The sequence below is a fragment of the Prunus persica genome, chromosome G4 (assembly GCF_000346465.2).
Source record: "Prunus persica cultivar Lovell chromosome G4, Prunus_persica_NCBIv2, whole genome shotgun sequence".
Classification (NCBI taxonomy): Eukaryota; Viridiplantae; Streptophyta; class Magnoliopsida; order Rosales; family Rosaceae; genus Prunus; species Prunus persica.
In genome coordinates this window covers 4,797,662-4,810,322 of record NC_034012.1, presented here as the reverse complement: position 1 = coordinate 4,810,322, position 12,661 = coordinate 4,797,662, and the positions used below count along the sequence as shown (strand labels likewise).

The window sequence follows — 12,661 nt, the reverse complement described above, 5'->3', positions numbered from 1 at the left end:
CATATGAAATTAAATAGTATTCTTGAAAGAAAATTAATTTGGAGTTGTTATCCTTGTTACTTGTGTTCATTTAAATATTTTTTATACTTTCTTTTGTATTTCTTTCTTTTTTTCTAATCTAGGAGGGTTTGACATTTCTTTTTGGTCAAAGTACGTGTATCGTCCCTGTAGTTTTCACAAAGTTCAACTTTAATCATGTATTTTCAATTGCATGGGATTTGGTGTTTGTAGTTTGGAAATTGTTCTAATTCAAGAACATCCGTTAATTTCTTGTATAAGAGGATCACGTGAACAACACATATGGGAGGACAAAACTTATAGATTTCATATAAGATTAAGGGTGTCAAATGGAAAAGGAAATCGTTTTTGGACACCATTTAAAGCTTCTCATATTCCTTTCACAATAGCATTCAAAAAATAAAAAAATAAAAAATTTGGTTATGCCAAGCCGGCGACTGCTTGTCTTATATGTGTGCTTTACAGTTGAGACAATTGGCTGGAGAGAATTGAACTTTGGACGGCAAAATCAAAGATCTAGTTTGGAATGTAAGTTGCATTGCATCATTTGCTTCTATATATCAACTACATATAAATAGGAAGCTTTCTGCTGCTTTCTTTCACAACTTTTTTCACTCTTAATTTCAGGCTTATCTCATCTACATGTTGGTTTCCCACATCTTCTTTATCTTCCTCTTGATCTTCTTCGTTTTCGTTCCTAATTAAACAGAAATGAAAATGGCAAGAATATATGAAAATGGAAAATTTGGTAACCATATGCCATGTTCACCACCAACATTAGCTTTGAGTCTTTGACAATCTGATGAAAAATCTGGCTCATTGAGAAAGTTCTTCAATGCGGAAAACTCTGGTGCTATATCAAAGTTTACTACAATGGCTTCCAAGAGCACAAGGATATGTAAAAATTTTGGCAGGCCACAGAAATCAATTGTGGATGAGTTGCAAAATAGTTAGGACATTTATATTTTTGTAAGTGAGACAAGGGCACTGTTTAGGTTTCCTTCATAGAGTGCCAGAAAATGTCGTTTTCGATTAGCATAAATTATATAAAATAGATTTTCTTCATCTTCTTCACAATACAATACCTCAGTTTAATCTCGGTCTCTTATTTCTGCATGAGTTCTATGTATATGGTCCATTGAATTCAAGCTGGCAAAGCAAAATCCATGCAGTAAAAGTTTCACCTTTGATTTGCAGCATATATAGAACTGTAGAAGTTTGGTATGGCTTGTCCAATCTTTCAATTGTAGAACACAATATAATAATTGAATCACTAATTTTAAATCTGGAAAATAAGAAGAATTGGTTTTAATTTTAAAAAAAATTGAGTTTTGTTTAATAATTTTGTATCCCAATAGACGGCCGGTCATGCTGATAACACAGAAATCTTATTAGGTCAGATTTCTAACAAAATACCTTGTTCCTCATTTATATTGATCACCTTTGCAGCCTTACCTTCACATTTAACCATAAATTTTAGGGCTTTTTTATTATCTTTAAAATCCATAATGCAGACAGAAAACACACTATGTAAAAGTACCATAATGCAGACAGCATATAGTCCATATATCCATGAGGAATTGGTGGACCTTTGAACTTCTCATTCCAAAAGAATTTGATCATCGTTTTCTTTATAGCCTCTAGTCACTGCACCATATGAAATAAATAATTCATGGTTTGAATTTGCCTTCGAAAGGAGTAGGCATTCATAGAGATGAAGATAAATTTGATTCCTTTACGATCATCCTTTTCACACTGTGACTTAGTCCTGGGAAGAAGCTGGCCAGAATCTGCAAGTGGACAGACACATAAGGCAATATAACTTATAATCTCACCATATATCATCGGCCTCTGCCGGAGCAGGATTCACACTGTGCCTTTTTAATTATTAGTTATTATTATATGGTTTCAGAATTTCTGTAAGCTGCTTCTGAATCCTACTTTTATTGATATGGTTTTGTTATTGATTTTGAAAGTTTATTTTATTGTTACAAAATTAAATCGGACCGGTTAATTTAGCAGGATACTTTGTCTTGATATGTTTAACATATGCAGAATGAGTATTCACTCAAATCACAAGGAATAGAAAATCAATGAAGGAACAATTCTTTGAACAATTTTTAGCTGAAGTGTACGTTCAAGAGACTTATCCAGTGTCTATTATGCCGGGCCGGCATAGCTTTTTCTATTATATATTTGTTCTTCATTCAGAATCAGAACCATAACCATCTTCTCTATAAATAACCAAGCTTCTACTTCAGTTGCTTCACACCTCTCTCCCTCTCTCTCAATCCTTTCCATTTCCCATCCCATAGAAGAAGGTGAAAAATTAAGATGGCAAACCAAATGTTGCTATTGACTACTTTGCTAGCCATGACGTGTGCTCTGGTCATTGCTTTTGAGCCTAGTCCTTTGCAAGATTTCTGCGTTGCTGACACTACTAGCTCAGGTTCATATCGAAATTACTGGTTTATGTATAATTTGCATTTTGAAAAATATGTATGTTTCTTCTTCTTCCTACTTGATCGTACAATGACTTTAACTTTATGTGCTTGTGTTGTCAATTGAACTTGTGCATCACAGCAACAAGAGTGAATGGGCTACCTTGCTTGGACTCCAAGCTAGTACAGGCTGAGCATTTCTTCTTCAGTGGACTTCACATCCCAGGCAACACCTCAAACCCTGTTGGAGGAAAAGTCACCCCAGTCAATGTGGTTCAAATTCCAGGACTCAACACACTCGGCATCTCTCTGGCTCGCATCGACTATGCACCCTGGGGCGTTATCCCTCCCCACACTCATCCCCGTGCCACCGAGATTTTGACCGTCCTAGAAGGCAGCCTCTATGTTGGCTTTGTGACCTCAAACCCTGACAACAAGCTCATCTCAAAGGTCCTTTACAAGGGTGATGTGTTTGTGTTCCCAGTTGGGCTAGTTCACTTCCAGCAGAATGTTGGCAATGGAAATGCCATATCCCTCTCTTCATTGAGCAGCCAAAACCCTGGAGTCAACACCATTGCTAATGCTGTTTTTGGAGCCAATCCTTCCATTCCAGGTGATGTTTTGGCCAAGTCTTTCCAGGTGGACAAGTCCGTAATTAGCAGTCTTCAGGCAAAGTTTTAGATGTTTTCCCTGGAAAATAGTTTCTCATATTTTCATATTATCCCTCTGTTTATTGTTGTGAATTTGCATCTTGTGAGCTGGATTTGTAGAAGCAGAAGTGTGTATTAAGTCTCCATGAAATTGAATTATTTTGTATGAAATTCTTTGATATCAATTCATATCTGAATTCCCCTTAGTGAAAATATGTCTAAGAAGCACTTGTTCATGACTTTTTAAAAGAAAAATATCTACCTGGATATTTTTTGAAAAATCAAGTAAAAGAAAAAACACCTTAAAATTGGGTTTTGGTTGAAATTTTCTGCCACAGTTTTCCAACGAAGCCAACGCAACATAGACCCGGCAATCCGTGTGATACAAGACGCAGGGGAAAAGGAAAATTTTGTTAGCCTTGTATACATACTCCAGCTATAATTTCTTCAATCCAACTATAAACCTAGCATTTCATCTTCCAATTTTAGACAATAAGATCAGCAAATTCTTAGGCTAACAATAAGTTGTTACTTACTCACACTCATGGCCAGAGTTTTTTCCACTCCCTTGAATAACAAATAATAAATAAATTGTTCTTTAATAATATTTCACTTACAACCCACTAACCAAAGCATGAAACAAGCACATTTGCGTTATGGGAATCACTTTACTTTCTGATGAAGGCAAGAATCTCTGCGCCCTGCATTTGTTTCTTAGCAGGACCTACCTGCATTTCTAACAACCCAAGAAGTGAGATTTCAGGACCAAAAAACAAGAAATAAGAGATGAATATGTGTGTATATAAACAGATACACTTGAATGTTTTTAAACTCAACAATGTCTATCAAGAGTCAGAAATTAGTGGCTGCAACTGGTTTTCATAACTTATGATATGAAGGCATTGTTTTATGGAATTTAATGGTTCATGCATTCACTAAGACATGGTCTTTAAACAATGTCTGGAGAATTTCTTGGAGCTTAAGAATGCATATAACAGATATGATGAGAGCATATGCTATAACTCTGTTACTCTAACCAGCATGCTAGGAAGTTAAACATACAAGATGGAACATCTCCTCAGTATATCATCTGCAGCATTGTCTGTTTTTGTATATGAGTTTCACCGGTGCAATTCCTGGATGCAGAGCACCTCTGAACACAACTGATAGCGTTATCGTTAACTTCATAGCCTCAGTTCGTGATAGCAACAACTTCTAGGCGAATAGTTTGTTGTGTGTGTGCGCGTATGTGTGCTTGTGTATTATCTACAATCTACAGCAGTGCAGTGGGACAAGATATATTGCTGGGAAGAGCACTAATCTACAAGTACGTGAAGTGTGGGAGTTTGGGGAATGAAAGTGAAGTTAATAGAGGCTGGCAATTACTTAATGAGATGGTGGGAAGTTACCCCATGCTTAATAGAGGCTGTACTGCAGAGCAGGGTTCTCATATCAGGAAATGTGTTGAGATTGAGAGTATAGGAACTGATGCTTTGTTCTTAGTTCGTATGAATCCATGTCCTCTACTTTACACTTTCCAGAGTTTCGTCCAGATTCCATATACATCATTGATCATGGGTATACATTTGTGCTAATCTACTCCGGAAATGGGAACATTGCTGGTCAAAGCTTCGACTGCGGTACAGGGAGCGAATTACTTGGATTTTGCCCACTATGGTATGAGGAGATGGTTTCACTTTTCTTCTCTACTTTTCCATGTGATAAATTATTAAGCTCTATTCTCATTCCTCAAATGTTCGATTGGAACAGCAATTGTAATCTCATTTTGAGCTCTTTCATTTTGTTCTTATTTGGGAATTGAGATGGTATCATGGTAAGCATGCATGTGCTCTCAGTCTCAATTTGTAGCACTTCATTGTCAAATAAAAATCAATCATCAAATTTAAGATTTGCCACAGGACCAATGGATACAGCAAAGTGGAGAAAAACATAAAAAGGGTAATTTCCTAATCCAGATTCCAGATAGAGAAAACACACTAAATAATGGCTATGCATACATCACATAGTTCATACATCTATCGATGAGGAATCAGAGGACCTTTGAACCTTTTGTTTCAAAAGAATTTGATCATCGTTTTTTCTGTAGCCCGTAGCCACTGCACCATATGAAAAATAATAATTCATGGTTTAGATTTGGCTTTGAAAGGAGCAGGCATTCATAGAGATGAAGATAAATTTCATTATTTTACGTTCATCCTTTTCACACTGTGACTTAGTCTTGAGGAGAAGCTGGCCAGAATCTGCAAGTGGACAGAGACACAGGGCAATATAACTTATAATCTCACCATATATCAGCTTTTGCCGGAGCAGGGCATGTGCAAACAAACAAAAATAGATGCCTTATTATTATATGGTTTCAGAATTCTGTACGCTGCTTCTGAATCTTACTTTTCATGGTTTGTTATTAAGTTTGAAAGTTTATATTATTATTACAAAATTAAATTGGACCCGGTTAATTTAGCAGGATAGTTTGTCTGGATATGTTTAACATATGCAGAATCTGAATGAGTATTACTCAAATCACAAGGAATAGAAAATTAATGAAGGAACAATTCCTAGCTTAAGTGTACGTTCAGGAGACTTATCCAGTGTCTATAATGCAGGGCCGGCATAGCTTTGTCTATTATATCTTTGTTCTTCATTCAGAATCAGAACCAAATTACTACTACCTTCTCTATAAGTAACCAAGTTTGTACTTCAATTGCTTCACATCTCTCTCCCTCTCTCTCAATCCTTTCCGTTTCTCATTTCCAAGAACTTCACTTAAAATCCCATCCCACAGAAGAAGGTGAAAAATTAAGATGGCAAACCAAATGTTGCTATTGACTACTTTGCTAGCCGTGACATGTGCTCTGGTCATTGCTTTTGAGCCTAGTCCTTTACAAGATTTCTGCGTTGCTGACACTACTAGCTCAGGTTTGGATCGAAATTACCGGTTTATGTATGCTTTAATTTGCATTTTGAAAAATAAGTATCCTTCTTCTTCTTCCTACTTTATTTTACAATGACTTTAATTTTATGTGTTTGTGTTGTCAATTGAACTTGTGCATCACAGCAACAAGAGTGAATGGGCTACCTTGCTTGGACTCCAAGCTAGCACAGGCTGAGCATTTCTTCTTCAGTGGACTTCACATCCCAGGCAACACCTCAAACCCTGTTGGTGGGAAAGTCACCCCTGTCAATGTGGTTCAAATTCCAGGACTCAACACACTTGGCATCTCTCTGGCTCGCATCGACTATGCACCCTGGGGCGTTATCCCTCCCCACACTCATCCCCGTGCCACCGAGATTTTGACCGTCCTAGAAGGCAGCCTCTATGTTGGCTTTGTGACCTCAAACCCTGACAACAAGCTCATCTCAAAGGTCCTTTACAAGGGTGATGTGTTTGTGTTCCCAGTTGGGCTAATTCACTTCCAGCAGAATGTCGGCAATGGAAATGCCATATCACTCTCTTCATTAAGCAGCCAAAACCCTGGAGTCAACACCATTGCTAATGCTGTTTTTGGAGCCAATCCTTCCATTCCAGATGATGTTTTGGCCAAGTCTTTCCAGGTGGACAAGTCCGTAATTAGCAGTCTTCAGGCAAAGTTTTAGATGTTTTCCCTGGAAAATAGTTTCTCATATTTCATATTATCCCTCTGTTTATTCTTGTGAATTTGCATCTTGTGAGCTGGATTTGTAGAAGTAGAAGTGTGTATTAAAATCTCCATGAAATCGAATGGTTTTATGAAATTCTTTGATATCAATCTTGAAACATATCTGAATGCCCCTAAGTGGAAACATTTTCCGAGAAGCAATTTTTCATTAATTTTTATTTTAAGGAAAAAAAAACTACCTGGACATTAAAAAAAATAAAGTTTAAAAAAAAAATCCTGAATATTGGGTTTTCGTTGAAATTTTCTGCCAGTTTTCCAACGAAGACAACGCAATAGACCTGGCAATCCGTGTGGTTCAAGACGTTTGCACAGAAAAATTTGTTAGCCTTGTATTTGAAAAGAGCAGTAATCCAACTACAAACCAGCAAATTCATAGGCTAACAAGAAGTTGTTACTTACTCACAGACTCATGGCCAGAGTTTTCTTCCCTCCCTTGAATAACAAATAATAAATAAATTGTTCTTTTATATATTTCACTTACAACCCACATACCAAATCATGAAATAAGCACATTTGCGTTATGGAATCCATGAATAGAACTCTATAAATGTTTTCATTATTGTGTTTCCCTTTACTTCCTGATTAAGGCAAGAACCTTTGTGCCCTAGACCTGCCTGCATTTCTAACAACCTAAGAAGCGAGATTTTAGGACCAAAAAACAGCACATAAGAGATAGATATATGTGTTTGTGTGTGTATACACACACTTGAATGTTTTTAAACTCAACAATGTCTACCAAGGGTCAGAATTTAGTGGCTATAACTGGTTTTCATAACTTGCTTATGATTTGAAAGGCATTGTTTCATGGAATTCAATGGTTCATGCATTCACTAAGACAAGGTCTTTAAACAAGGTTTCGAGATTTTCTTGGATATTAAGAATGCATGTAACAGATATGATGAGAGCAGATTTTTTAACCCCGTTACTCTACCCCGCATGCTTGCATCCTCTGCTAGGAAGTTAAACCTGGACGATGGACAATCTCCTCAATATATCATCTACAACATTGTCTGTGTTTGCGTGTGCAATGACTGGATGCACAACACCACTGATAGCGTTAGCGTTAGCTTCATAGCTCAGTTGGTGATATCAACAACTTCTAGGTGAATGTGTTCGTGTGTGTGTAGTGCTCTACAAGTACCTGAAGCGTGGGAGTTCAGAGAAAGCAAAGTGAAGTCAATAGAAGCTGCAAATTGTTTAATGAGATGGTGGGAAGTTACCCCATGCTGTCTAGTTGATCTTCTGTGCAGAGCAGGGTTCTCATATCAGGAAATGGAGTTCATAAGAGCATGCTTATCTTCCTTAGAAAAGACACAGAGATTAATCTGATTGAGAAGTAGGTGGCAAAACAAAGTAAAGAGGTCAGGTACTCAAACTCATTAAGCTCATGCCCTGTTATCAACTTCTGCGGAAAGGCAGCTCAATAAACTGAGAATTGCAGAAACAAGAATCATCAAAGAAATGCAGAAATCAGTCACCAATGTAGTGTTATCAAAAGAAAGGAATTGATGACAACATGGAAAGTGAGCAGCTAAATCAATATCTAAAGAATGGAATGAAAGACCACAGCAAATGGTACCAAATGAAAGAAGGTGGAGAATAGATCCAAGGTTTTTGAGAAGCTTCCAGATACTGGGTCCCTGTTATTTTATTGTTTTCTTTTAATCAATTAGATTACAATTGCCTTGACATAAAGCACAAAGAAGAATTTCCAAATGGAACTGCAGAAATTAGAATAAAAGGTCGATACATTATTAAAAGCACTCAGTGATGAGTTTTGATAGGTAAATCCATTGTCAACATTCCTGTTCAATAGAAGATAATGATTGTGTGAATCCCGTGATTGTTTTTGAACAGGTGATCAACTATGAACGCGGTCGTCTTCTAGCATCATCATTTCTTTTTCTCACACTAACACTACTTAATTGCATTCAACTTTTCCAATCTTCTTCTAAAAGATTTCAACCCCAATCCTAATTAAAAGTTTCAATTTAGACTTCAGAAAATAAGAAAAAATGAGGATGATTTGAAAAAATTAAGCTTATTGAAGTTTCTCACCATCTGTATAACAAAGTCGCTCAATACTTTTGGAGCAACATTTGGGGCAAACGAGTGTCTTTTGGCCAGTATTTTCTGCACCCCAGTCTACAGCAGAACAACAGATATAATGAAAAAATGATTTGGCTATCACAAATAAACGAAATCAATACAAGGAAACAAGAAATATGTACTATTGATTTGTATCTGTAACAATTTTACAGTTTTGAGTACAACACCTCAAGCTGGGTTTCCAACGAAAAGGTTGGAATTTCTAGCACACTGAGCTTTCACATTCAGACTACAATTCGAGACTTGAATTCAAGAACCCTATATCTGAAGAAAAACAAGACATCACTATAACAACCACAGATATTCTAACTTGAGATCGGGACAGAACACCGGCATATTTTTACCGATCTCCTCAGGCTTCCAGCCAACTTCGGCATAAAGCAGCTAGTGATTGTAAGCATCAGGGCTACAATCCGACCTCCGAAAAGTCCAGCAAGAACAATTAGAAAGAGAACCAGATACCCTAAATTCCCTTCTCTTCCCTTCCTTTCAACAATCAAGGGTGTTTCTCCGCCAGCCAATGATCCTTCGCCAAGATCAGAAACTCCATCAAATCCTTGGATTTCACTTTTCTCTTCTGCAGAAAACACTGACATGTTTTCGCTTTCCTGTTCCTCTTGTTTCACATCTTTATGGTCTTCATGTTCTTCACATCCCTCTAACTTATCATATCCCATGTGATCACTGCTTAGGAGAGGCTCCAGCTCCGGTTCATTTTGCTTACACTTTCTGCGCAACTTCTTAGGCACAAATTTCTTGATAAGTTTTGATTTAATGTTAGAATTTTTGCCACCCTTACTCTTCTTATCTGCTATAAATTCACCTCCATCTTCACCACCCTCCACTACCTTTATCTTCTTATAATCCTTACCAAGCAACTCAACCAAAGTTATTTCACCGACTGCTTTTTCTGCACCCACTCTTCTCTTATCCACCACCGTCCTCTTCTCATAATCCATACCAAGCAACTCAACCAAAGTTTTATCACCAACATCTCTCTTATCCACGACCCTCTCCTTCTCATAATCTGCACCAAGTAAATCAATCAAAGGTCTGTCTCCACCAGTTTCATCAGCGCACACACTTCCCTTCTTGTTAGACTCAACAATCTGAATCTCTCCAATAGCAGAGTCTGAATCACCCGTAGCATCAACCAATTCAAACACAACATCCCCAGTCTTTTCACATACAATCACCCCCTTCAAATCCTCACTCTCATGAAAACCATTCAGAAATAATAAATATGAAGACGCCCTCTGAGCCACGTTTTGCAAAACAGGTTTCGCTTTCGAGCATGGTTTGAAGAAACAAGCCAAATGCTTACCCGCGTATTCAAGAAACAGAAGCAGAAAAGCAGACAATGTGACCCCAACAGCGAGCTTCTTGGTACTCAAAGCCAAAACCACCACCGCGAATATCTTCAACACCGCCAGCAAAACCGCTCTCCAATTCCCACCGACGCATTGCTCATCATCAACAATGCGATTCTCAACATGGGTCTCACCCAACACCCGAAACTCACCAGCTTCAACACCGCGATCACCTTCTTCCCAGCTCAAATTCTTGACCTTTGGTGAACTGGGTTGCACCAAAATCCCGAAATTGCCCGAACCCAGTTCACAATTCGCTGTGATCCGATCGCTGACCTGGTCAGCCGACGGGTTATTCTTCTTCCTGTTCTTGTTCTTTTTCGACGGCTTTTTCAAGTGATCGCGGTTCTTGACGAAGAGGTCGACGAGGGAGGTCGGAAAACCAGTCTGGACCACGAGTGAACCGCCCCGTTTCGGTGATTGGAGATCGGCGACGAATTGGGAAATTCGGTTCACCCGCATCTTCTTCCACGGAAGCGGCATGGTCAGTGAAAATTTGGGAAAAAAACAGAGCTTCAGAATTGGTTTCCAGAGGAAACTCAATTTCTTATTTAGATGTGAGGAAAAAAGGACTTTACTTTGGCTTTATTTTATAGCAGTTCGTCGTCCCCGTTTCTGAAAAAGAATTGGACTTTAATGTCCACAATTTAAAAATTAATAAAAAAATTCAGAAAAGGGTTTGCGAAAGTGAGAGGAAATTATGAGCAGAGTAGAGTAGTTGAAAGTTGAAAGGTTGAAACTTTGAACGCGGTGCGGCTTCTTATGGGTGGGGGAGAGAGAGAGAGAGACTTGGAAATTCCTTTTCTGTCTTTTCTGTTTCTGCGTTTCGGAAATTTTATTTTGTTTTGTTTTGTTTTCACCGTGGCTCTATTGAAAATGAGATTAAATCTATCAAATAATAAAAGAGGAATAATAGTAATTTTTTCTCTAATTTTTTTTTTTGGATTTTCTCTTTTCTCTTTATGACAAGTGTCATTTTTCTTACACTTAAAACAATGTCATTAATGTATCACATAATTTAGTTTTTATTTTCCAAGTTTACCCTTTTAAAATATATTAGCTTTTATATTTCCTTCAATTTATTATAACTTCTTTAGCACATTGTTAAAAAATAAATATTTAAAAAAACATTTAAAAAAAATTCATATTTTTTAAAAATAAAAATAAAGTTTGTTTCATGATATTGTTATCATCTTTATTTTGTTTTTAACAAAACACGCGTTCTTTTTGGAAAAATTAAAAATTAAAAAAAATTAAACTTGAAAAACAAAAACTAGTTTGTGTGATGCATTAATGACATTGTTTTTAGTGTATGGAAAGTGACACTTGTCATAAGAAGAAGGGAGAAGGTCCAAAAGAGAAGGTTAGAGAGAAGGTTGCTAGCACTTCCCATAATAAAAAGCTCTCGTTTGGTGACATTTCTGTTTTCGTTTTCATTTTTTAGTTAAAAATTTTGGTTTTCTGTTTTCCATTGGGTAAAAGAGAAGAGTGAGGATGGGATCAATAACAAAGAGAACAACAACAAACAAAACAGTTTTAAAATTGATTTTAGAGTTCATTGTAAAAATTATATGTATTTGTTATGTTGAATTGCAGTGAACCTTTAATTTAGTTATTTATTTTATCCTAACTTAAATTCTTAAAGGTCGATGATATACAAATGTTCGGTTTGGAACCTTCATATTTACAGCTAACATTCACTTTAATAAGTAAGTTCACTGGATGGTTTGAATAAAAAGCCCCTTGTGGTGGTTTCTTTTGAGCAATGGTTAGATTGAAGTTTCCCATCACCCATTTTAATCTATGTTCTCAATCAAATCCTGATACCAAAACCCGCTCTCCAACGTCGCTTATGGTACTTATTATTTTAATAAAGCATCTATTCCTGAAAAAAAAAAAAAACTTCGCTCATGTTCTCTAAATTTGATTCTACATCATCTTTGACTGAAATTGATGCAAATCACCCAATTGTTCTTTAGCAAGATTCTTGTTTTTGTTTATTTGTTCGCTCTTATGCTCAAGTAGATCGCTAGAAATCATATTTTCCCCATATCTGTTATGGATGAGGTGATGGGTGTGGCCGCGACGGCGCTTCTTCAGGTGGTGGTGGTAGGGTTCGTCTAAGTTCATGGGTTGTTTTAGGGTATGTTGGGTTTGTGGACTTTGTTTGAACTTATGGATAATTGTGGTGATATGGGTTAGTAGTTTTCATACGGCTTTTGTCCTGTGCTAGTTTTGCTTTTAGCATACGGTATTTTAAATGTCGTGTTGATGTCTTTGATTATATTGTTGAAGTTTATCTAATGAGGTTTCGATTTAATGATTATTATTATTATTATTATTATTTTTTAAAGGACACATATTAACCCAAGATGTAGTTTTAGAGTACTGGGAGG

The 12,661-nt window shown here is 36.9% G+C and overlaps 3 protein-coding genes across 3 annotated transcripts; 2 read left to right on the top strand and 1 right to left on the bottom strand.

Moving 5' to 3' along the window:
- On the top strand, positions 2,353 to 3,140 carry LOC18779897 (putative germin-like protein 2-3). Its single transcript, XM_007213072.1, has 2 exons — positions 2,353 to 2,467; positions 2,602 to 3,140. The coding sequence occupies exons 1-2, from the start codon at positions 2,353 to 2,355 to the stop codon at positions 3,138 to 3,140; spliced, it is 654 nt and encodes a 217-aa protein (XP_007213134.1).
- LOC18780692 (putative germin-like protein 2-1) lies at positions 5,932 to 8,676 on the top strand. The gene is made up of 2 exons (XM_007213085.2): positions 5,932 to 6,046; positions 6,186 to 8,676. Exons 1-2 carry the CDS (start codon positions 5,932 to 5,934, stop codon positions 6,722 to 6,724), a joined length of 654 nt encoding a protein of 217 aa, XP_007213147.2. The 3' UTR covers positions 6,725 to 8,676.
- On the bottom strand, positions 8,990 to 10,969 carry LOC18778418. The gene has a single exon (XM_020562006.1). The coding sequence runs from the start codon at positions 10,746 to 10,748 to the stop codon at positions 9,201 to 9,203; it is 1,548 nt and encodes a 515-aa protein (XP_020417595.1). The 5' UTR covers positions 10,749 to 10,969; the 3' UTR covers positions 8,990 to 9,200.